This window comes from Pongo abelii, chromosome 1 (genome assembly GCF_028885655.2).
Source record: "Pongo abelii isolate AG06213 chromosome 1, NHGRI_mPonAbe1-v2.0_pri, whole genome shotgun sequence".
In the NCBI taxonomy this organism is placed as follows: Eukaryota; Metazoa; Chordata; class Mammalia; order Primates; family Hominidae; genus Pongo; species Pongo abelii.
In genome coordinates this window covers 189,373,411-189,397,597 of record NC_071985.2, presented here as the reverse complement: position 1 = coordinate 189,397,597, position 24,187 = coordinate 189,373,411, and the positions used below count along the sequence as shown (strand labels likewise).

At 53.2% G+C, this 24,187-nt stretch overlaps 2 protein-coding genes across 12 annotated transcripts in view; both read left to right on the top strand.

Annotated features, from left to right (window-relative positions):
- Positions 1-9,423, top strand: part of ST3GAL3 (ST3 beta-galactoside alpha-2,3-sialyltransferase 3) — a 226,825-nt gene extending 217,402 nt beyond the window's left edge. For 8 of the 11 annotated variants that reach the window (XM_024247713.3, XM_024247716.3, XM_063712755.1 and 5 more), the window contains one exon: positions 8,395-9,423. In XM_024247713.3, coding sequence (XP_024103481.1) covers positions 8,395-8,484 — 90 coding nt within the window. In that variant the 3' untranslated portion in view covers positions 8,485-9,423. Of the gene's footprint in view, positions 1-8,279 lie in introns of all 11 variants that reach the window. The other 3 variants (XM_063712765.1, XM_063712760.1, XM_054536363.2) reach the window with 2 other exon arrangements.
- Positions 9,424-9,511: 88 nt separating this feature from the next.
- On the top strand, positions 9,512-17,498 carry ARTN (artemin). The gene is made up of 5 exons (XM_024257045.2): positions 9,512-12,144; positions 12,370-12,518; positions 13,851-13,977; positions 14,354-14,492; positions 14,563-17,498. The coding sequence occupies exons 3-5, from the start codon at positions 13,918-13,920 to the stop codon at positions 15,024-15,026; spliced, it is 663 nt and encodes a 220-aa protein (XP_024112813.1). The 5' UTR covers positions 9,512-12,144; positions 12,370-12,518; positions 13,851-13,917; the 3' UTR covers positions 15,027-17,498.
- Positions 17,499-24,187: the final 6,689 nt, after the last annotated feature.

Here is a 24,187-nt window from a genome sequence, read left to right as displayed (position 1 = left end):
GGGGCTCTCGTCTCAGCCCTCATTCCTGCTTATCATTCTTCTTACCTATCCTTCTCCATCATCCCCCTCCGCTATTCCAGAGCCTTCCATGCCCCAAAAGCTCCTCCCTCTTCCGATGAAGAAACTGAAGCCACAGAGGGGACTCGGGTCTGTCGGGCTCTCCTCACATCTGACCCAGCTCACACCAAGGGCACCACCTCAAGGTGGCCAATTCCAGCGGACACAACGTCATCTTTCCTGATCTCAGAAACATTTTGTGTCCTTCTTTGAACTTCTGAGTCAGTAATTTCCAATGTTGCTCTTATTTCACCCACCATTCTCTCACATTCTCTTTCTCAGCATCATCGATTCTGATCTACGCCTTAAAATTCATCATGGCTGGGCACAGTGGCTCATGCCTATAATCCCAGCACTTTGGGAGGCCAAGGCAGGGGTATTGCTTGAGCCTAGGAGTTTGAGAGCAGCCTGGGCAACATGGTGAAACCCCATCTCTACTAAAAATAGGAAAAATTGGCTGGGCGCGGTGGCTCACACCGGTAATCCCAGCACTTTGGGAGGCCAAGGTGGGTGGATCACCCGAGGTCAGGAGCTCAAGACCAGCCTGGCCAATATGGGGAAACCCCGTCTCTACTAAAAATACAAAAATTAGCCAGGCGTGGTGGTGGGCATCTATGATCCCATCAACTCAGGAGGCTGAGGCAGAAGAATCACTTGAACCCAGGAGGCAGAGGTTGCAGTGAGCTGAGATCACACCACTGCAACAAAATGAGACTCCGTCTCAAAAAAGAAAAATAGGCAGGGCACGATGGCTCACGCCTGTAATCCCAGCACTTTGGGAGGCCGAGGGGGGTGGATCACCTAAGGTCAGGAGTTTGAGACCAGCCTGGCCAATATGGTGAAGCCCCGACTGTACTAAAAATACAAAAATTAGCCGGACGTGGTGGCGGACAACTGTGGTCCCAGCTACTCGGGAGACTGAGACAGGAGAATTGCTTGAACCTGGGAGGCGGAGGTTGCAGTGAGCTGAGATCATGCCACTGCACTCCAGCCTGGGCGACAGAGCAAGACTGTCTCAAAAAAGAAAAAAAAAAAAAAAAAGGCCAGGCACGGTGGCTCATGCCTGTAATCCCAGCACTTTGGGAGGCCGAGGTGGGCGGATCACAAGGTCAGAAGATCGAGACCATCCTGGCTAACACGGTGAAACCCTGTCTCTACTAAAAAATACAAAAAATTAGCCGGGCATGGTGGCAGGCGTGGGTAGTCCCAGCTAAGGCAGGAGAATGGCGTGAACCCGGGAGGTGGAGCTTGCAATGAGCCGAGATCACGCCACTGCACTCTAGCCTGGGCGACAGAGCAAGACTCCGTCTCAAAAAAAAGAAAAGAAAAATAGGAAGAGTTGTGTGGGAGCGCTAGTATGCGCATGTAGTCCCTGCTACTTGGGAGACTGAGGTGGGAGGATCACTTGAGCCCAGGAAGTCAAGGCTGCAATGAGCCACGATTGTGCCACTGCACTCCAGCCTGGGTGACAGTAAGTCCCTGTCTCAAAAAAAAAAAAAAAAAAAAAAAAGGCACTAGCCAAGGCTCCATCTCAGACAGCCTTCTCTTCTCACTCTGCATGTTCTCTGGGAGATTTACATCCCTGTCCATGACTTCAGGTACCATCTGTATTGTATTAGTCTTTTTTGGTTCTTAGCCCCTTCAGACTGCTATAACAGAATACCATAGTCTGGGTGGCTTTTAAACAACAGAAATTCATTTCCCACAGTCCTGGAGGCTGGGGAGTGCAAGATCAAGATGCGGGAAGATTCAGTATCTGGTCAGGACCCACCAGAGAGGTGGTTCATAGACAGCTGTCTTCTTGCTTTCCTCACATGATGGAAGAGGCAAGGCAGCTCTCCTGAGTCTCTCTCTTTTCTTTTTGAGATAGGGTTTCACTCTGTTGCCCAAGCTGGAGTGCAGTGGTGTGATCATAGCTCGCTGCAGCCATAAACCCCTAGGCTCAAGTGATCCTCCCACCTCAGCCTCCCTAGTAGCAGACTGCAGGTGTGTGCCATCACACCTGGCTAATTTTTTTTATTTTTTGTAGAGATGAGATCTTGCTATGTTGCCCAAGCTGGTCTTGAACTCCTGGCCTCAAATGATCCTCCTGCCTTGGCCTCTGAAAGTGCTGGGATTACAGGCATGAGTCACTGCGCCTGGCCCTGAGTCTTATAAGGGCACTAATCCCATTCATGAGAGCTCTGCCCTCATGACCTGATCACCTCCCCAAAGGCCCCCACCTCCAAATTCCATTACATTGGGGGTTAGGTTTCATTATATGAATTCGTGGGGAGGACATAAACATTCAGTCTGCAGCAGGTTTATTCCAACCACCTCAAGCGATTGGGAGTTATTTCAAGGATATATAAGGCACTTGGAGATCTCATAGGAAGCTAGAAACAGCCTTCCAGCTGGGCCTCCTGTTGTCTCGGATAGGGTTCAGGAGTGAGAAGCTCATCGTGGGTCTGGGACAGTTCTAGAACTGCCTCACCATCACCGTGGCCCTGAAAGTCTTCTATCCCTGCCACGCTTCACATGCCTTCTTGCTGCTTTGTCCACAGCCAGCACCCACTTCAGATTGCCCTCACAGCTTTTATCAGCCTCCTGGCTTCTACGTTTATTTATATCTTTGGTCGTCTACAAATGCCTTTTATGTAAACTTTATGTAAAGTTGTATGCAGAGGGTGAGAGCCATAGACATGGGCGATGGCCAAATCGCAATGGGCTTTCTATGCCACAGAAGGAGTTTACACTTTATTTAGAAGGCAGTAGGGAGCCGTGGGTGAGTTTGAGGCCTTACATTAGCATATAGTGGATCACTGTGGCTGTAGAATGAAGGAGAGGGGGTGAGGCAGGAACAAAACCTAGTTGGGAGTTGCTGCACTTTGGGCAATAGATGGTGACTCCTGAACCAGATCTTTGGCTGAGACAATGAGGAGAGAGGTGATGAGAGAGGCGATGATCCAGATCTTTGGCTAAGGCGATTAGTCAGAGGCAAGAAGTCCAGGCTGGAAGTATAAGGTGATGAGACAGAGGCAAGAAATAGGATTTTAACTCAGTAGGACCTAGGGATTGCCTTGGTGCAGGAATGAGGTAGGACACTGCCTTCTCTGCAGCCCTCTCTGATGGAGTCTTTTCATTTGCTTCCACCTGCCATATCTCCATTGTCCCTCCATTACATGTAAAACCTCACTGGCTCTGAGGCTCCCAGCATTTGCTGCACTACACTCCCTGCAGAGTGCTTAAGAGTGTAGCTTCTTGGCCGGGGCACAGTAGCTCATGCCTGTAATCCCAGCACTTTGGGAAGCTGAGGCGGGTGGATCACCTGGGGTCAGGAGTTCGAGACCAGCCTGGCTAACGTGGTGAAACCCCGTCTCTGCTAAAAATACAAAAATTAGCCAGGCGTGGTGGTGCATGCCTGTAATCCCAGCTACTCCAGAGGCTGAAGCAGGAGAATTGCTTGAGCCCAGGAGGGCTCAAGTGGAGATTGCAGTGAGCCAAGATAGCTCTGCTGCACTCTAGGCTGGGTGACATAACAAGACTGTGTTTCAAAAAAAAAAAAAAAAAAAAAAAGAGTGTAGCTTCTCAAATCATAAAAGATGACTTCGGGACCTTGGTTCAGGGGCTGACTCTAGACCTTCATTTCCTTATCTATGAAAGGGATAGTAACGGCACCTGCCTCCTAGGATTTGGAAAGGACCGGATGTGATCATGTGTAAAAAAGGCCTCCACATAGTAAGCACTCAGAAATCTTAGCCATTATGATTAATATTTTACCCCTACTGTTATTTACCAATCCCCAGAAGAGGATTCACTGAGAATGTCGGTGCCTGGGTTTAGAATCCCTCTGTTACCTGGGGTGTCTCACATGGACCATTCAACACCTTGGCTTCCCCTCGCTTCGCCTGCACTTGCCTTGATCAGCTCACTCTGCAGGCCCAGCAGGAGTGTGTGGGATGTGGAGACACATGGACCAAGGATTGAATGCCGGGGATATGGAAGGGATGTCAAGGGAATTCATAAAGGAGACAGAGGAATCAGGAAGGTGCCACATCGTGGAGGCCAAAGGAGCAGCATTCCAGGAAGAGCATCTACCATGTGGTGCTGGGAAACCCAGTAAGATGAGGGCTGAGAGGTGGCCGTCAGATGTAGCTGTTAAGAGTTAACTGCTGACTGTGGTGAGAACAGTTTCAAAGGAATAATGGAGTGGAAGCCAGATTGCAGTAGTGAACAGTGAGTAGATGGCACCTACATCTGTGGTTAGAGACCACAGATGTTGCTCGTGGTAAGGGATCTCTCAGGACGCTTGGAAGAGAAGGGAGGAGAGAGACTGGGCAGTAGCTAGAGGATGACATGGCTTCATACAGGAATCTGTCACACAGCAGAGAAGTCCAGGCTGGAAGTATAGATCTGTGAGTTGTGAGCACAACCGCTTCTTCAGATATAAGGATGAGATTTCCCAGAGAGAGGACAGAGAGTGAGAAGCGCAGCTTATCCCGGCAGGACTCTTGAACGTGGATACTTAATGGTTGGGCGAGGAGCCAAAGAAAAAGAGCTTCTGGCCGGGCGCGGTCCCTCATGCCTATAATCCCAGCACTTTGGGAGGCCGAGGCGGGTGGATCATCTGAGGTCGGGAGTTTGAGACCAGCCTGAACAACATGGAGAAACCCCGTCTCTACTGAAAATACAAAATTAGTCAGGTGTGGTGGCGCATGCCTGTAATCCCAGCTACTCGGGAGGCTGGGGCAGGAGAATCGCTTGAACTCGGGAGGCAGAGGTTGCAGTGAGCCGAGATTGCACCATTGCACTCCAGCCTCGGCAACAAGAATGAAACTCCATCTCAAAAAAAAAAAAGCTTCTGAGAGTGTGGACTGTGACATGGGATGGGCATCAATACTCAGAATCAAGGGCCCTGGTAAGGCTGGAGACCCCAGGATGACCAGAATCCTCCACCAGCCACAGCCGGTTCAGAGCTCAGGTGAACTCCGAAGTCTGCATAGAATTAGGAAAAGAGCACCAGAGAGGTGGCATTGCCGGATCCAAGAGAGCTACACCCCAGGGCTGACTTTCCTGTTTACTTTTTTGTGATGGAAATTGTCAAGCATATTATGAGTACAGAGGATAATATCATGAACTCCCACGTTCCTGCCCCCACCTTCCACAGGCATCAACAGGCGGCCAACATTGTTCCATCTCTTCTTTGTCGCATGCTGCCACTCCACTGATTCAAACAAGTCTCAGATACCATATATCCCTCCAACCATAAATACTTCATTCAGGCCAGGCGTGGTGGCTCACACCTGTAATCTCAGCACTTTGGGAGGCCGACGCGGGTGGATCACCTGAGGTCGGGAGTTCGAGACTAGCCTGCCCAACATGGCGAAATCCCGTCTCTACTAAAAATACAAATTAGCCGGTGGTGGTGCATGCCTGTAATCCCAGCTACTCAGGGGGCTGAGGCAGGAGAATTGCTTGAACCCGGGAGGCAGAGGTTGCAGTGAGCCGAGATCGCACCATTGCACTCCAGCCTGGGTGACAAGAGTGAAACTCCATCTCAAAAACAAAAACCAAACCAAAACAAAAAACTTCATTCATTTTCTCTAAAAGATAAGGACTGTTTTTTAAATTATTACACCTAAAAACATGAACAGTAATTCCTTAATATCATCAAATGTCCAGTCCACTGCTGACCTTTTAACCCTCAATGACTCCTAGTGGGTGCTGTTGACCCTGACCCATCAGATTGGTTACTACTTCTCCAGAGGAGTGATGAGGACGAGGGATCAGTAAAGAGGCAAACGAGTTTCCACATCTGCTTGAATCCTGGCTCTGTCATTCCACCAAGCCTCTGTTTTCCCTGTAAAACCTAATTTCATTCAACAAATATTGAGGCACCTACTCTGTGCCTAACAGTCCCTACCCTCAAAGAGAGACAGTGAGCCAGATGCTTCTGTCTTCAAAGAATGGGGATGAGTCGCCCAGGGATCTGCAATGAGGAGAGGCAAGTGCAGATGGCAGAGTATAATGACAGGAGCCTCGAAGGGGCCGGAGGGCTTTAGGGAGTCTGAGGGACAACGGGGTGTAAGGAAGACGCTTCCCGCCTTCAGAGGCTGTGGAGTGTGGAATGTGAGGGAAGAAACGGTCACCACGTGAGAGGGGGTATGGGGGCACTGTCCTTCAGGGCAGCTGGGTTTGTGGTTAGCACAAGAGGTTGAAGGGAATGCTCAGAGAAGAGGAATATTGGGAATTTGGCTGATGACTGCCTGAGTTTCAGATGTAAAAGATTTGGAAGGTGGAGAAGGTTGACTGGATCAGAATAAGGGCTAGACAGAGCGAGCCATAAGTTCTTTTTAAAAAATTCATTTATTTATTATTTTTCAAAAGATGGGGTCTCGATATGTTGCCCAGGTGGACTAAGCTCAAGTGATCCTCCTGCCTCAGCCTCCCAAGTAGTTGCGACTACAGGCACAGGGCACTGCATCCAGCTCACTTCTCAGCACCAGTAAATGGTGGCTGTTAACAGTTATTGGCTGGGCACGATGGCTCACACCTGTAATCCCAACACTTTGGGAGGCAGAGGCTGGTGAATCACAAGGTCAGGAGATCGAGACCATCCTGGCTAACACGGTGAAACCCCATCTCTACTACAAATACAAAAAATTAGCCAGGCGTGGTGGCAGGCACCTATAGTCCCAGCTACTCAGATGACTGAGGCAGGAGAATCCCTTGAACCCAGGAGGCGGAGGTTGCAGTGAGCCAAGATCATGCCACTGCACTCCAGCCTGGGCAACAGAGCAAGACTCCATCTGAAAAAAACAAAACAAAACAAAATGAAAACATTTATGGTGGTCCGGGCACGGTGGCTTATGCCTATAATCCCAGCACTTTGGGAGGCTGAGGCAGGTGGATCACCTGAGGTCAGGAGTTCAAAACCAGCCTGACCAACATGGTGAAACCCCCATCTCTACTAAAAATACAAAATTAGCTGGGCATGGTGGCACACACCTGTAGTCCCAGCTACTCAGGTGGCTGAGGCAGGAGAATCGCTTGAACCTGGGAGGCAGAGGTTGCAGTGAGTTGAGATCACGCCACTGCACACCAGCCTGGGCAACAAGAGCAAAACTCTGTCTCAAAAAATAAATAAAGAAAGAAAGAAATAAAACAGTTATGGTGAAGCTCAATGCTGATAAACGCAACAGAGAGGTCACTTGGGGACAAACTCTGATAAGGCTGCTGTCATTCAGCCCTTCATTCATTAAATCAAGCCTTTTTCATCAAAGTTTTCTGGTGAGAGTCCTGGGGTTAGGAAAGGACCCTATCCCGGGTACAGTCTTCCCCAGAAGCCTCTTCTAGTAATTTTGAAATATATGACATTATTATTAACTATAGTCAAATGTGCTCACCATAAAAAATTGGTAAGTAGGTGAGATTGGCTTGATTTAATTATTCCGCAACGTATACATCTATCAAAACATCACATTCTACCCCAAAAATGTGTACAATTCTTTCAATTAAAAATTTATTTTTAATTATTATTATTTATTTTTTTGAGACAGAATCTCTGTTGCCCAGGCTGGAGTGCAATGGCGCGATCTCGGCTCACTGCAACCTCTGCCTCTCGGGTTCAAGCGATTCTCCTGCCTCAGCCTCCGGAGTAGCTGGGATTACAGGCGCTACCATCACACCCAGCTAATTTTTGTATTTTTAGTAGAAACAGGGTTTCACCATGTTGGTCAGGCTGGTCTGAACTCCTACCTTGTGATCTGCCTGTCTCGGCCTCCCAAAGTGCTGGGATTACAGGTGTGAGCCACCACACCTGGCCTATTTTTAATTTTCTAAAAAAGATTTGCCATCTCTCCGCAGGCCTCATGGCTCCTCTGATCTGGGAGGCAGGATTTCATCCGCCGCCCCCAGGCCTGGAGAGTAGATTGCATCAGGCCAGGGAGTGACTCAGCCACCCCTTGCTGTTGGACTTCAGTGACTCACACTGCCTGCCCGCAGGGTGTCTATAACCTAGGTGCTTCGTGACAAGAAGTGGCTTGAAGTCTGTGGGAACAAGGTCCTTCCGCCAGCACTGAGGAGGGAGGTTGGGAAGCTTAACGGTTTTCCTGGGACGAGGAAAGGGGTATGAAGGTTCTTTTTTCCCTGTCTTGGGAAGGGAGGAGGATGAGCTGTGGCACTCCTAGAGCAGGGTCATCATTACCTTGTAGACACAACTGATTACCAGTATCTGCCTTCAGGTTTCCACAGTCACGGAGTATTGGAGAGTGGTGACTGGAAGACGGCACCGAGCCCCGGAAGGGGCAGTAAAGGTTTGAGCAAAGGCCCAACTGATCACTTCATCTCTCCTTTCAGTCCTGGACGCACAATATTCAGCGAGAGAAAGAGTTTCTGCGGAAGCTGGTGAAAGCTCGCGTCATCACTGATCTAAGCAGTGGCATCTGAGTGGGCCCAGCACATGGCCATAGAGGCCCAGGCACCACCAGGAGCAGCAGCCAGCACCACCTACACAGGAGTCTTCAGACCCAGAGAAGGACGGTGCCAAGGGCCCCAGGGGCAGCGAGGCCTTGGTGGAGCAGCCAGAGCTGTGCCTGCTCAGCAGCCAGTCTTAGAGACCAGCACTACAGCCTCATTCAGCATGGGTCCTTGATGTCAGAGGGCCAGCAGTCTCCTGGCTGTGCCCAGCAGGCCCAGCATGCAGGCGGTGGGACACTGGGCAGCAAGGCTGCTGCCGGAATCACTTCTCCAATCAGTGTTTGGTGTATTATCATTTTGTGAATTTGGGTAGGGGGGAGGGTAGGGATAATTTATTTTTAAATAAGGTTGGAGATGTCAAGTTGGGTTCACTTGCCATGCAGGAAGAGGCCCACTAGAGGGCCCATCAGGCAGTGTTACCAGTTAGCTCCCTGTGGGGCAGGAGTGCCATGACCAGCCTGTACCTTGCTGTGGGGCTACAGGGTGGTGGGCAGGATCTCAAGCCAGCCCCCTCCAGCTCATGACACTGTTTGGCCTTTCTTGGGGAGAAGGTGGGGTATTCCCACTCACCAGCCCTAGCTGTCCCATAGGGAAACCCTGGAGCCATCCCTTCGGAGCCAACAAGACCGCCCCAGGGCTATAGCAGAAAGAACTGTAAAGCTCAGGAGGGTGATGCCCAGCTCCGCCTGCTGGGAAGAGCTCCCCTCCACAACTACAGCTGATCCATAGGACTACCGCAGGCCTGGACTCACCAACTTGCCACATGTTCTAGGTTTCAGCAGCAAGACTGCCAGGTGGTTGGGTTCTGCCTTTAGCCTGGACCAAAGGGAAGTGAGGCCCAAGGACCTTACTCAGGCTGTGGCAGCCGTCCCAGGCCACCCCCGTGGAAGCAATAAAGCTCTTCCCTGAGCCTGGCCTCTTTTTGCCTTCTCTGACTTTCCTGGAAGAAACAGGAACCTAAAGCCTCAGCAACTATGCCAAACCCTCGGGCCCTCTCTCCAGTCCACGGAGTCCTGGGTCCCTTTCACTTCTTGTATCAGTGCAGGACCTAGGTAGCCATCCAGAGGCCTCTGGAGCATCTCCTGTATCCTCTCTGCTTTGAGACCAGAGGTTTCAGGGCACACTCTTAGAGGAGACAGAGGCACAGGACTGGAGCCCTAGGACATTGCCTTGGGGTGCCACAGCCCCACCTCTGGAAGGACAGATATTCCTACAAGCACAGGAAAGATATACTGCTGAGCCCCTGCAGCAAGCAGAGGCTCACAGACCTACCCTACTACCGACACTCCCGTCCAGGGAAGGACATGCCCCAGCCCCCATCATTAGCACAGAGGCACATCCTCTCCCTTCAGCCCTGCTCTAGGCATCCTCTGTCATACTTTAGAAAAAATGTCACGTCGCCTTCTTAAGAGTCCTAGAGTCTGATCCCTCTCTTCCCCAGCATCCCCAGGCAGGCCTGAGAATGGACAGACCAGACTGTCACCTGCACTTGAGGCCATGAAGTGAGCTCCCTGTCACACACTGCCACTGTGGCAGGCAGTAAGTGGGGTGGCTGGCTCCTGCTCCTCTCTCCTGCCCACCCCAATCCAAGAGTCCAGGCAGCCCTGGGCTGTCCTCCCACTGGTGAGCCCTAAGGCTGGAGTCCCGGCCATCCCAGGGACCAGCAGCCTCCCACATGCTCCTTCCCACTGTGGCTGGCCTTAGGCAGAAGCCTCCTGGGCTGGGGGGATAAGGGAGGCCCTGACTGAGGGACAGGTCAACCCAGAAACCACCTCCATTTCTACCGGAAATAAGGCCACTACCATGCACATGTTCCTGCCTGGATGGTGCCCCGTGGAGTTGTACAGGGCACAGGCTGAATGCCCATAAGTGGTGTCCCTGGCTGAAAAAGCCCCGAGGCAGGTGCCCCAACTGAGCAGCCGGTTGTGGGAGGTGACAGAGCAGACTGTTCCCTGCTTGGCCTCCTATCCCAGGGGGCTCCTGGCACGCCTGCAGCAGCCCCACCACCTCCAGCAGCAGTTCTCTGTGGTCTGACTTCTGGTCCTCACCACCGCGGAAAACTACTTTCACACCAGCTATGGTTCTGAGCCCTGGCCATGCACCAGAATCACCTGTGCAATTTGAAAACTGCACATGCCCACCCTGAAAGTCTGATTTGGGTCTGGGTTGAGGCCCGGATGTGGGTAGTTTTTAAAGGTCCCTAGTGGTTCGGAAGCATAGCCAGGGTACAGCTGGTCCACACACATCCCCAGTACTCTCATCCCTGACCACAGCTTCCAATTGCCAGTTGGTTGACAATTGCCAAATTGCCTTTGCCAGCGCAGCTCTCTCTGCTTCCCTCCAGGCTACAAATTCACCGGCTTCCTGAACATTTCCACTTGGATAATCCACAGGCCCTTCCAACTCAACATGTCCAACACTGAACTCATGAGCCCCTGCCTTTCCTCCCAGGAGCCGGGATGTACCCCTCCCCCAGGTCACCCCGCCAAAGGCACACTTTTGCAGGGCCTACCTACCTCCTCACCCTATCCAGTCAGGCACCAATGAATTTTCAAAATTGCGTGTTCTAGATTCGGGCCTGGCAGCCCCACGCTCCCCTCACACCCTGCATCAGACCTCATCCTCTTTCCGCAGCAGCCTCCACCTTTCTCTCCAACCCCATCCTCTTTACTACAGCCAGAGTCATCCACAAAAAATGCCTGTCTGATCACACCATTCTGCTCAAAACCCTCCCATGGTCCCCAGTGTTAGGATCTTTCCATCCATGTTACTCACCCAGCCCTCAACCCGCCTGCCAAATTGCCATAATTAGGCATCTGAAATGCTGCCCTCCAGCTACCTACTTCAAGCCTCAGCTCAGATGTTCCTCCTCTGTGACCCTTGCCTTCAGCCCTCAGTACCCACTTCTGCCAACACGGCCCTTGCTGTGCCCCAGTGACCCCCGTGTTTGCACGTGTGTCCCTACTCCAAGCCCTAAGCAGCACAGGAGATGAGCTGTGGGGAGACTAGAGCAGAGTCAGACTCTGAAAGCTGCGCAGAGGCTAAGCAACCCAACAAGGCAGGTGAACTGGCCGCTGAGAGAAGAATCGGGTGGAGCAGAAAGCAGTTGCTGCAGGGCAGACAGCCAGGACCCCCAAATCTCCACGTACCAACAGTCAGCCGCCCCACGCAGGGACCGGCTTACCCCTCGCTCCCCGCCCTCACTCACTTTCTCCCGCCCTCGGCCCGGCCTCCCAGCTCTCTACTTTGCGTGTCTACAAACTCAACTCCCAGTTTCCGTGCCTCTCCACCGCTCGAGTTCTCTACTCATATCCGAGGGGCCCCTCCCAGCATCTACCCCCCTCCCAACCTCAGGGGACCTAGCCAAGCTAGGGGGGACTGGATCCAACGGGTGGAGCAGCCAGGTGAGCCCCGAAAGGTGGGGCGGGGCAGGGGCGCTCCCAGCCCCACCCCGGGATCTGGTGACGCTGGGGCTGGAATTTGACACCGGACGGCTGCGGCGGCGGGCAGGAGGCTGCTGAGGGATGGAGTTGGGCCCGGCCCCCAGACAAGGCCCGGGGGCTCCGCCAGCAGCAGGTCCCTCGGGCCCCAGCCCTCGCTGCCACCCGGGCCTGGAGCCCCACACCCGAGGTAAGCCAGCCCACTTGCCTGTTTCTGGTCCCAGCCCTGGATGGACGCTCCTGGGCTGGGGGAGTGGACAGGACCACCCCCTCCTCTCCTTTCTTGCATCCTCCCTCTCTTGGGCCCTCGGCACAGTTCTCCGCCCCTCCCAGCCCCTCAGTCCCTCTTGTCGCTTGTTGGACTGTGCTGGCCTTGCCGGCCCACTGTAATGTGACGCTCCCGCTGCCGCTACAGGGTGCAGACTGGCTGCCAAGGCCACACTTTTGGCTAAAAGAGGCACTGCCAGGTGTACAGTCCTGGGCATGCGCCGTTTGAGCTTCGGGGGAAAGCCCAGCACTGGTCCCCAGAAAGGTGCCTAGAAGAACACGGTGCAGGACCCCGTGGTGAGTAGCGGGCTGGTGGATGGGGAGGCAAGGGCTAGAGAACCAAACGGCCCTAGACCACAAGGAGGTAGGAGGCAGGGCCTAAGCTGCCCTCAAGAGACCTGCTCCCGGGCTCCCCCTAGCGCAGAGGGCTCCTAAGGCTGCCCTCCCTGCCTGCCTTTCCCTCCATCACGGAGAACAGTCACTGGCCTGGCTCAGAGGCCCTGATTCCACTTAGCCAAGAGGCGTACACCGGGACCTGGAGGACAACCCCAGGAAGGCCTGGGGGTCTGTTCCACAGGTGTGCAGGCATTCTGTGTGCTAAAGGATGGGGATGAGGGTGGCAGCTGGGACCCAAGAGGAGGCTGGCTAATGAGGACTTACGAAGGCTCTGGGGCCCCAAAAGGGTGTTTGGGAGTGCCAGCAGTGGGAGCTCAGGAAGGCTGGCTGGGATCAGGAACGATGGCTCAAGGGGGAAACTTCTAGGAGCATGACTAGGCTGCCAAATCCATAGGAGGCTGGGAGGGGGACAGACCTAGACCAGCTCCCACGGTGGCTGAGCTCTCAGAGACCAGGCTGGTATGGAAGCCTAGCTGGCCCTCCTGGGAGTGGCTCAGGCCTGAGTGTAGCTGAGGGGATGGAAAAGCCCACCCTGCTTGGAATCTGCAGGCTTGGCTGACTCTGCCCCCTTGTGGCCACAGGAAGTCATGGCCCAGGCCCCATGTTTTCAAAGGGCCCATTAGCTCCCACCATCCCCCGGCTCTGTGGTCATCGAGGGACACCTATGGTCAGAGGAGAGAAGTCAGGTGGCTCTGGGTCCAGAAAACAGTTCACAGAGGGGCAAGGTGAAGCAGCTCCGGGTGGGCAGCACAGGCTGAGGCTTGGGGCTCACTATCATTAGATAACTCTTACAGTGACCAGCTAGCACCCTAATTCTTCTCCAGCCCTCAGCTTCCTCTCCGGCAGCCTGGGGTGAAGCCCTCTGTAGGACCAAGTGTGTCCAGCTATAACTCCCTCCAGCCGCTTCTGGCATCTCCAGCCCTACAGCACAGAGCAGGAAAGTTCTGGGAAAAGAGGACCCCTCTCTCCCCTCTAGCTGTGTGACCTTGTAACCTTAGACAACCTCTGAGCTTCTCTGAGCCTTGTTTACTCATCTGGAAAAAGGGGATTAAACCATTTACCTCATGGAGTCGTGAAAGAATAGCTGCAAAGCACCTAACACATAGTAAGGCTCTCAGTGCGGCTACTTCTGCTGGGTTGAGTCCAGCTGTGTGGGCCCCTTGTTCCTCACCTGGAGAAACTGGGGTGGCAGGACGGCCCCCCCAAAAGATAACTCATCTCTTAATTTGCAAGCTGCCTCAAGAGGAGGGTGGGGGAACAGCTCAACAAAGGCTGATGGGCGCTCCTGGTGTTGACAGAGATGGAACTTGGACTTGGAGGCCTCTCCACGCTGTCCCACTGCCCCTGGCCTAGGCGGCAGGTGAGTGGTTCTCCCAGTGACTCCTACCTGGTACTGAGGAAAGGCGGCTTGACTGGCGAGGGAGAGCAGGGCTTGGCTTGGGCAGCGGTTAGGTGTGGGAGGGGAAATGGTCAGGGAGGGACCAGGTGAACGGGAGGAGGAGCGGGACTTCTCTGAATGGTCGGTGCACTCAGGTGATTCCTCCCCTGGGCTCCCAGAGGCAGCAAACCCATTATACTGGAACCTAGGCCCTTCCTGAGTTTCCCCTCCACACAGCTAGGAGCCCATGCCCGGCCTGACCTCAGCCTGAGGACAGCCCCTCCTTGAGGTCCTTCCTTCCCAAGCCCACCTGGGCGCCCTCTTTCTCCCTGAGGCTCCACTTGGTCTCTCCGCGCAGCCTGCCCTGTGGCCCACCCTGGCCGCTCTGGCTCTGCTGAGCAGCGTCGCAGAGGCCTCCCTGGGCCCCGCGCCCCGCAGCCCTGCCCCCCGCGAAGGCCCCGCGCCTGTCCTGGCGTCCCCCGCCGGCTACCTGCCGGGTAGGTGAGAGGGCGAGGGGGCGGGGCGGGGCTGGCCCAGGACCCCGCGCGTGACTGGGTCTCATTCCAGGGGGACGCACGGCCCGCTGGTGCAGTGGAAGAGCCCGGCGGCCGCCGCCGCAGCCTTCTCGGCCCGCGCCCCCGCCGCCCGCGCCCCCATCTGCTCCTCCCCGCGGGGGCCGCGCGGCGCGGGCTGGGGCCCCGGGCAGCCGCGCTCGGGCAGCGGGGACGCGGGGCTGCCGCCTGCGCTCGCAGCTGGTGCCGGTGCGCGCGCTCGGCCTGGGCCACCGCTCCGACGAGCTGGTGCGTTTCCGCTTCTGCAGCGGCTCCTGCCGCCGCGCGCGCTCTCCACACGACCTCAGCCTGGCCAGCCTACTGGGCGCCGGGGCCCTGCGACCGCCCCCGGGCTCCCGGCCCGTCAGCCAGCCCTGCTGCCGACCCACGCGCTACGAAGCGGTCTCCTTCATGGACGTCAACAGCACCTGGAGAACCGTGGACCGCCTCTCGGCCACCGCGTGCGGCTGCCTGGGCTGAGGGCTCGCTCCAGGGCTTTGCAGACTGGACCCTTACCGGTGGCTTTTCCTGCCTGAGACTCTCCCGCAGAGTCCCACTAGCCAGCGGCCTCAGCCAGGGACGGAGACCTCAAAGCTGAGAGGCCCCTGCCGGTGGGTGATGGACATCATCCCCGGAGAGGTGAAGGGACAACTGACGAGCAGCCCCAGAGCCCTCACCCTGCGTATCCCAGCCTAAAAGACACCAGAGACCTCAGCTATGGAGCCCTTCGGACCCACTTCTCACAGACTCTGGCACTGGCCAGGCCTCGAACTTGGGACCCCTCCTCTGATGAACCCTACAGTGGCTGAGGCATCAGCCCCCGCCCAGGCCCTGTAGGGACAGCATTTGAAGGACACATATTGCAGTTGCTTGGTTGAAAGTGCCTGTGCTGGAACTGGCCTGTACTCACTCGTGGGAGCTGGCCCCTATTTATTATTTCTAAGTTATTTATTTACTTCTGTGGCTTGTCAGATCCTTTCCTGGGCAGTAGGGGGTTGGGGAGAAGAGGCTGGATGGAGATCATGCCTTGCTGATCGCACTCACACACCTCAGGCTGACTCAGCAATCACAGACCTGGCCTGGATCTCCCGCCCCTGCTCAGCAGCTCCAGGATGGGAGGCATGGAACACAGGCAGGGGCAGGGCGGGCAGCAAGGGTGCAGTCACTAGTCCTGGCAGGCTGCTCACTTGAGCCTGGGCTTACCTCTGGGGAAAGAGACTACAGAGCCTTCTGTGGAGAAAGCCCTGTCTGTGTGACCTCTGGCATCTTTGAGGCCCCCGCTTAGTGGGTAAAGACACAGAGAAGCACCCATTGCCCCACCCCACTGTCATTGATCAGTGTCTTACCATCCAGGGAACTGTCTTGAAGGTGCCTTGTCAGATATACACATGCCTCTGCCTGCAGACAGGCCAGCATGGTTAACTCACTATCCACATTCCATGAAGCAGCCCAGGGCATGAGGGCATCTGAAAAAAACTGAGGGTTGGGAGAGGGTGCGGTGGGGTGCTGGCTCCGGTGAGCAAAGCACAGAGCTCCATGGGGATAAGGAGGCAGGAAAAGATAAGGGCCCCAGCAGGATCTGCATCTTGGGTGATGAACAAGGATATTCATTAATTCAAACAAATATTTATTAAGCACCTATTATATGTCAGATACTGATTATATGACAGATGCCAAGGATACAGAAGTGAAACAGACATGATCCCTGCCCTTGAGAAGCTTCAACCAGGAGAGACAGACAATAAGTAAGCAATTACAGTAATAATTATTTAAATTCAATTTGGCAAATGGTACGAAAAGGACAGGAAGCTAAGAAGTCCACACCTTCGTGGGGAAGAAAGGAGAAGTTAGTGCTGACTCTGGCCTCTCATACCACCCCTAAGTCACCTCCAAAAGGCCAGGGCTATCTCTGAGCTTTTCTGGATATCCTTTGAAACCTTGTTTCCCACGTCCTATGCATTTGTATTGGGGAGGCCTCTATGATTTTTCTTTTTTGGAAATGAGATGGGGGCATGGATTTGGAAAGGATGCTAAGTCTGAGGAACTGTGGGACATCCAGAGGGGTTGTCAGGAGGCAGTGGGATCTGCTGGTCTGGAGCTGCCGAGGGAGGTCTGGGCTGGATTGATGTGACAGCTGTCAGCACAGAGGCAGGAGCTGCAGCCGGGGGTGAATGAGAGCACCATGAGGGACAGAGAGGGTCGAGGGCGAGATCCCTCCGGCACTTGACGCTGCTGAGAGAAATTCCTTCCAATCTGCCTGTGTGCCTTCCTGCTTTGGCACAGATGCCCTCTTCACCCAGGCTAGAGTGAGGAGCTGGCAAGAGCTCTCTGAAGGCTGTGCCCATTCTGGGTCAAGGAGGAGAAACGTGTGTGTGCTCCCACTCTTCTCCATTCACTGCCCCAGTTCTAGATGCTCCAAAAATTTCAATGCCTTTGCTCCCTTCAAACACCCTGTTGGCCCCTCTCGGCCTCCAAATGGATTCAGGATCCTTAGTTCCACCTTCCCTCCAGCAAAGAAAATGGCCCCAGGGCCATACAGTTTACAGAGGGCTGGCTGCAGGCAGAGAAGGACATTCTGTCAATTCCAGGGTTATTGGGGCCAGGCAGCCCCCTGCTGGTGAGACTTTAAAGCCTAGCCTAGTCCTCAAACCCTGCCACTCAGTAGACATGGCTGCTCCAGAGCCAGTAAAGGAGACTGACTGAAGCCATCTCTGACAATGCTCACAGTGAGAGGGCCACAGCCCAAGCCAAAGGTGCTGGCTGTCAGCATTCCCCAGGCTGCCAACTTTTGAGGGAATAGGGCCCACCCCAGCTGGAGGCTGCATTCTGGGCCTCAGACAGCTTGTGCTCAACATCTCAGAGTCCGGAACAAGACAGCAACAGCTCCAAGAACACATTCCCATATGAATTAGCCTCAGTTTGCAACTCAGGACAACCCAAATCAAAAGGAAGAGAGTGAAGGAGGGAAGGAGGGGAGGGAGGGAAGGAGGGGAGGGAGGGAAGGAGGGGAGGGAGGGAAGGAGGGGAGGAAGGGAAGGAGGGGAGGGAAGGAGGAAGGGAGGGAGGCAGGGAGGGAGGGAGGGAGGGAGGGAGGGAGGGGGAGGGAGGGAAGGAAGAAAGGGGAAAGAGAGACAGAAAGCAAGAAGCAAGCAAGAAAGAAAAGGTTGTTTTCCCCAAAGGAAACAGGCTGCAGAGCTGTACCTCTGTTTACCACAAAGTAGCTATAACCTGTCACCAGGTGGCACATTGTAGCTCCTGGGGCCACAGGTGACTCTGGTCAATACTAAAGCCAAAGGCCATTTAGTCCTTTGAACTCTCAGAAGCATTCGATAGTATCAGTCCTCCTTGAAGACCTGTCTTCCCGTGACTGTCTTGGTCCAATACTCTCCCGGTTCTCCTTCCACTGCTCCAGAGGCTGGTTCTCAGACGACTTCTGAGTTCCTCTTCCTCTCTCTGCCTCTCATGTTCCTCAGGGCTCTGATACCGACTCTCTCTCCTCTTCCCATTCTACTCTCTCCCTGAGCAGCACTGTCTACTCCCATGGTTTCAGTTACCACCTCCATGCTAACCATGCTCACATTTTATCTCCAGCCTAGAACATTCACCTGAGCCCCAAGTCTGTAATTCCAATACCTCTATCTGTATATGCTGGGAGATATCAAGCTTAACATATCCGTACTGGATGTCTTCCTTTCGCTCCTTCAGATCTGCTGTCCACCCTTCTCCAGCCTGCTCTGCTCCTCACATCAATGAGCTTCCCTGCTGTCCAGCTTCCAGACCGTCCCCAGTGTTCCCTGCTCAGTGAGTGCACCAACCTCATCCAGTGACACAGCCAGAAACTTGGGCAATCTCCTAGGCTCCTTAAGCTCTGTCATGTCCCTTAAGCATTGGTCACCAAATCCTTAGATCCTGCAGATCCATCCCCTTTCCCTATCCCCAATGCTATTCTGCTGAAGCCTTCATAATTGTTTGGATGGTTTATTGCTCATCCTCCTACCTGCTCTCACTGTCTCCAGTCACAACTCCCTCCAACCATTCTCAGCCCTGCAGCCAGATAAGTTACCTTCTCTTCATATTAACCAAGCATGAACTGTCGTGCACTGGGCTAGTTTCAGGGATTCAGAGACCAGTGAGAAACATGTTTTGCCATCAAGGAAACTATACTTGGAGATGGAAGTAGGGGTAGGGTAGCAAATAAAAGTAAAAGACATCCGGTTAAATTTGGATTTCAGGCCTGGCATGGTGACTCATGTCTGTAATCCCAGCACTTTGGGAGGCCGAGGTGGGCAGATCACGAGGTCAAGAGAGCGAGACCACCCTGGCCAACATGGTAAAACCCGGTCTCTACTAAAAATATAAAAATTAGCTGGGCGTGGTGGCATGCACCTGTAGTCCCAGCTACTTGGGAGGCTGAGGCAGCAGAATCTCTTGAACCCGGGAGGCGGAGCTTGCAGTGAGCTGAGATCGTGCCACTGCACTCCAGCCTAGGCGACAGAGTGAGACTCCATCTCAAAAAAAAAAAAAATTGTTGTTTATCTGATACTCAAAATTAAATAGATGGCCAGGTGCGGTGGCTCACGCCTGTAATCCCAGCACTTTGGGAGGCCGAGGTGGGCGGATCACGAGGTGAGGAGTTTGAGACCAGCCTGGCCAATATGGTGAAACACTGTCTCTACTAAAAATACAAAATTAGCCGGGTATACTGGCGCGCACCTGTAGTCCCAGTTACTCGGGAGGCAGAAGAATTGCTTGAACCTGGGAGGCAGAGGTTGCAGTGAGCCGTGCCACTGCACTCTAGCCTGAGCGACAGAGCAAGACTCCATCTCAAAATAAATAAATAAATAAATAAGTGTCCTGATTTTTTTCTGGCAACCCTAGGTGGGGGTAAACAAGTACCCCAGTAGAAGTATGACTGAGGTTATAGGTATGTGTGTCAAGGAGGGGGCAGATTCTATAATCACAAAGGAAGAGGAATCAGTTTTTTCCTGGACAGACGCAGAAGAGGAAAAGTCTTTGTGGAAAGGGTGATATTTGAACTGAGTCTTGAAAAATGAGTTTGTTTGCACAGGGTGGATTATAGGGTGGATGAGAGGCATGGAACCCGAACTGGTTATTGCTGATTGCCTTTATTTCCTCTCACTTCTAAATTTACACTGTTCATTGTGGCCATGTCCTGTCCTGCACGGTGTGGTTCTCAGCCCTGGACAGGAATGGAGTGGAGAGGTGAGGACCTCTTCTTTGTGCTCTCCATCTCAGCCTGAAGACTCTGCTAGTCCTATATTCTTTAGATTTTTATTTATTTATTTATTTATTTTTTACTTCTTACTAGCCAGTTCATCATGGCTTCAATTCCCTGTTACACTTCAAAATGCTTATACTAAACTTTCCCTGCCTGCTGACTGTGTGGTGTCTTTCCTGATGGCATCCAGAATGACACAGAGCCTTCTCAACAGAAGAAGTAGCATGAACAAAGACAGGGAAGTGTGAAACAGCCTGGTGCGCTCCCAGGATTGCCAGCAACTTCAGGTGGATTTGGGGAGGGTCCTCATCAAGACAAAAGACTGGAGAGGTCACAAAGGGCTTTGAATGTTATACCGAGGAGCTCGGCCTTTGCTCTGAAAGGAGCCACTGAAGGATTTTAAGTGGGCTTGGTTAGAGATGTGTTTCAGATGGATCACTTGCTACTAGTATGGATGGAAGACGCAAGGTGGGAGCCAGCCAGAGCTGCCATAGTTACAGCCGTTCAGGCAACAAGCACAGGTACCTTGAGTTAGGGCAGAAGCAAATGTGCAAGGACAGAAGAGATGTGAGGGACAATAAGAGAGGTGAGGGCTGGATGAGAGATGGTTTCCAGGTGTCTAGCTTGGGGGACTGGTACAGAACACAGGGGATGTAGTATTTTAGCATGTGATGGGGTAAGATGCGGGGAAAATGTGAGTTCAGTTTTGTACATGTTCAACTTCAGGTGCCTGTGGCAACTTCAGAGGGCCAGGAGGCAGCTGAATATGCAGGTTTGAAACCCAGGACAGTCTGGGCTGGAGAAATCCAAGGAGTCACAGCTTGAAGCCGGGGGAGTGGTGAGATCATGAGGCATAAGGCAAGAAGCGGAGACTAAGGAGAACCAACATTTAAGAAACAGGTGGAGGAACAGGGACGGGCCAGTGAAGGAAACCAAAAAGGAGTGGTCAGAGTGTTGGGAAAAACAAAACCAAACAGAAGAGCTGAGGGACTGGTCAACAGGGCCAGATGCAGCGCAAAAATCAAGCTGCATCAGAACCGAAAACTGCCCGTTAGGTTTTCTTGCAACATGGTGGCCTAAGGACTTGGGCTAAACTTCCTGCTGAAAACAACTTTAAATACTAGATTCTATCTATCTTTAAAATTAAATGCATCCATAGGCTGGCAAAAACGTAAGAAACACATTGAGGCCAAAAAAGTAAACGAAAGCAAGAAGCTACAAAGGTAAGCAAAGCTCTGTCATTGGCTTTCATCTTGAGGGCAGTTGCGAAACCCGGTGAACCTGATCATTGGTTTTCAAGGGGTCCCTGAGCTTATGAGAAAGACAAAGCCCAGGGCCCCCTCACCATGGGGAGTCTATTTAGAAACTTCTCCATAAGGCCAGGACCTCAAAGGCCAGTGTATGCCTACACTGTGAAGGTGAATTAGAAAGAAACCTGCCCCTGTCTGTCCTAACCTCAAACCAGGGGACTACAAAGAAAACTGCCTGCATCCAACCTTGGTACTAAGAAAGGGGAATAATCTCCCCCTGAGAATTCTTTTTTTTTTTTTTTGAGATAGAGTCTCACTCTGTTGCCCAGGCTGGAGTGCAATGGCGTGATCTCAGCTCACTGCAACCTCCACCTCCCAGGTTCAAGAGAGTCTCCTGCCTCACCTTCCCAAGTAGCCAGGACTACAGGTGCCCGCCACCACACCAGGCTAACTTTTGTATCTTTAGTAGAGACGGGGTTTCACCGTGTTAGCCAGGCTGGTCTCGTACTCCTGACCTCGTGATCCACCCGCCTCGGCCTCCCAAAGTACTGGTGGCATAAGCCACTGCGCCCGGCCTCCCCCTGAGAATTCTTAACTACAAGCAGGCAGTCGTCTGGTTTTGCAGACCAAATTCACATGATTTTGGTAGGCTGAAAAATTTCAAAGTGATCATTTAATTTGACATGAACATGGATTGGTAGTGGTTCCAGGCGACCAACAAAAGCTCCCTCTCCCCCTCTGCTGAGTTTTGGGATGTTCCCTCCTGAGTCTGCAGACCCCTCCCAGGGTTGCCACAGGTTCTTGCCCCTATAGGTCTACACTTGTTCCTTAGAGAAGAGCCCTTCTGGCTCCCAAAGACTTATCTGCCACTTGGCTCTAAGCTATCCTGCACTAACATCCAAATCTCCTGGAGATCACCTTTGGTCTGGCCTCCCGAAATGCCCCCAACTCTCCCCAGGGCCTACTTCGGTCCATCTGTCCTAAATAGTGTTTGCAAAGGATGTTCAGGAGTCATTGCTGTGAGACTGGGCTTCTTTCTCTGCCAGATCCCTGGAACCCCCAGGGATGAGGAGGAGCCCTGGATGGGAAGCAGGAAAAAAACACATACTGACTAAGTTGTGGTCTCTGGGCTGAGCCCCCCACCCCTAAAACCCCCTTAACTAAAATGAATTTCAGAAGAAGCTAAGGTCTCATTGCTAGAAAGAGGCATAAACAGGTTTTGAACTCGGACTAAGTCCAGAATTTGTGCATTTAAACCCCACTCCCAACACCACGTCCACGGCCCACCACCACCTCCACCGGTGAAACCGCCAGCCAGCACTAGGCACAAGGTATTTCACACCCTAGGCACAGGCCTGGAATCCGTTACTTTATTTTGGCTTTCTATTTCCTCCTTCCAAATGTCTCCTGCCTCTCTTTCTTCCTTCAATTTGTCTTTCATATTGCAGATTTTTCTAAAATGCAAATGTAATCATCATTGCTCACTTGAAACCCCATCATGGTTTCATATTGCACTTAGGATAATGTCCAAACTCCTACAAGAATCTATTGCTACCAACTTGTCTTTCCAACCTCATCTCTGTTACTCATACCCTTCCCCTTCCCCACCCCACATATATCCCCTTAAAATGAATATAAATTACTTGCTATTCTTTCTTTTTTTTTTTTTTTAGACGGAGTCTCTGTCGCCCAGGCTGGAGTGCAGTGGCGTGATCTCAGCTCACTGCAAGCTCCACCTCCCGGGTTCAAGCCATTCTCCTGCCTCAGCCTCCCGAATAGCTGGGACTACTGGCGCCTGCCACCATGCCCGGCTAATTTTTTGTATTTTTAGTAGAGACGGGGTTTCACCGTGTTAGCCAGGATGGTCTCGATCTCCTGACCTCGTGATCCGCCGGCCTCAGCCTCCCAAAGTGCTGGGATTACAGGCATGAGCCACCGCGCCCGGCCTACTTGCTATTCTTTATTGATGAAGACTTGCTGAATGACTTGGAGTCCTCCTGGATTTTGCTTACCAGCTAAATGGGCCCCTCTCCTTCCCAGGCTCTCTATTCTTCAAGCTCAGATCAAGTTTCTCTTCTCAAGGAAGCCTTCATGGACCTTCTCAGGCCTCAGCAGCTACTGCCAATGCCAGCTTCCTCCATTTGAACAAAACTACGGCGCTCTTTGCACTTTTAATTTTTTCCTCTTCCCTGCTAGGGTAGCTGGCAGGGGTTAATAAACAATAAAATACAACTGGAGGGGTGAGAGGCAGGAACTACCGGGGCCTGTGGCAGACCAGATCTATGGCAGGGTCTGCCATCCTGTCTGTGTGCCGGGGCAAGATAAGCCTAACTTTCCCCAAGCTCGATTTCCTCATCTCATCTGAAAATGATGAATAAAAATACCCACCCCAGAGCTATTAAGAAAACTGAACCTAAGGTATGCAAAGTCCTGCTCCTAGCACTTAAATGTAAGCTACTCTTACTCTAGTTACACATAAAGTTACTTCCAAAAACCTTACGAAATTCCCCGAGCACTGTCCATGGTATGTGGTTTCCCGGTTGCTTATTGGGTGGTCCCGAGAGCCTTCCTTTTTTTCTTCCTGAGGCGTGCCAAGTCCCCTCTCCTCTTCTCTGGGTGGTGCTGACGCCTTCTTCCCAGGCTGCACCTTTGCTGGGCCGGAGGATGCCCCCCGCAGCGGAGCGCCAGCGTAACCAGGCAACCTCCCCAGCCTCCACCCTCTAGCCCGGGCTCCCACCTCCGTCCTCCGGCCCCTCGAGTCACGTTGTCCTACTAAGGAGATGGGCCGCAGCGCCCCGCGCCGGTCTGACCCGGAATGCCTGCTCGCAGCGGTAGGCCGAGGACAGGCGGGGCTCTGCGGGTCCCCAGCCCACGTGCTCCCGGCCTCCTCCGCAGGGCGCCGCCTTCCGGGTAGGCGCAACACGGACTACATTTCCCAGGGTGAACAGCGGCGGGGCCTAGACTCGGCCGCGGCCTGGGGCGGCGAGCCGCTCCACCGCCTGCTCAGGGGAGCGCGGGCTGGCGCGAGGACAGGGCTAAGGACCCGGAATGAGTTTCCGCGCAGTTCCGCTGGGCCGTGCCGGCCTGTACCGGGCCGTGCCGAGCCAGAACTGGCAGGAGTGGGGGCCTGAGTTGGCGGTGCCGAGGACAGG

Coding starts and splice junctions, on each gene's coding strand:
- ARTN (XM_024257045.2), top strand. CDS start 13,918: ATGGAACTTGGACTTGGAGGCCTCTCCACGCTGTCCCACTGCCCCTGG. Junction 13,978..14,353: donor GCCCCTGGCCTAGGCGGCAG/GTGAGTGGTTCT, acceptor CTCTCCGCGCAG/CCTGCCCTGTGGCCCACCCT. Junction 14,493..14,562: donor CCCCGCCGGCTACCTGCCGG/GTAGGTGAGAGG, acceptor GTCTCATTCCAG/GGGGACGCACGGCCCGCTGG.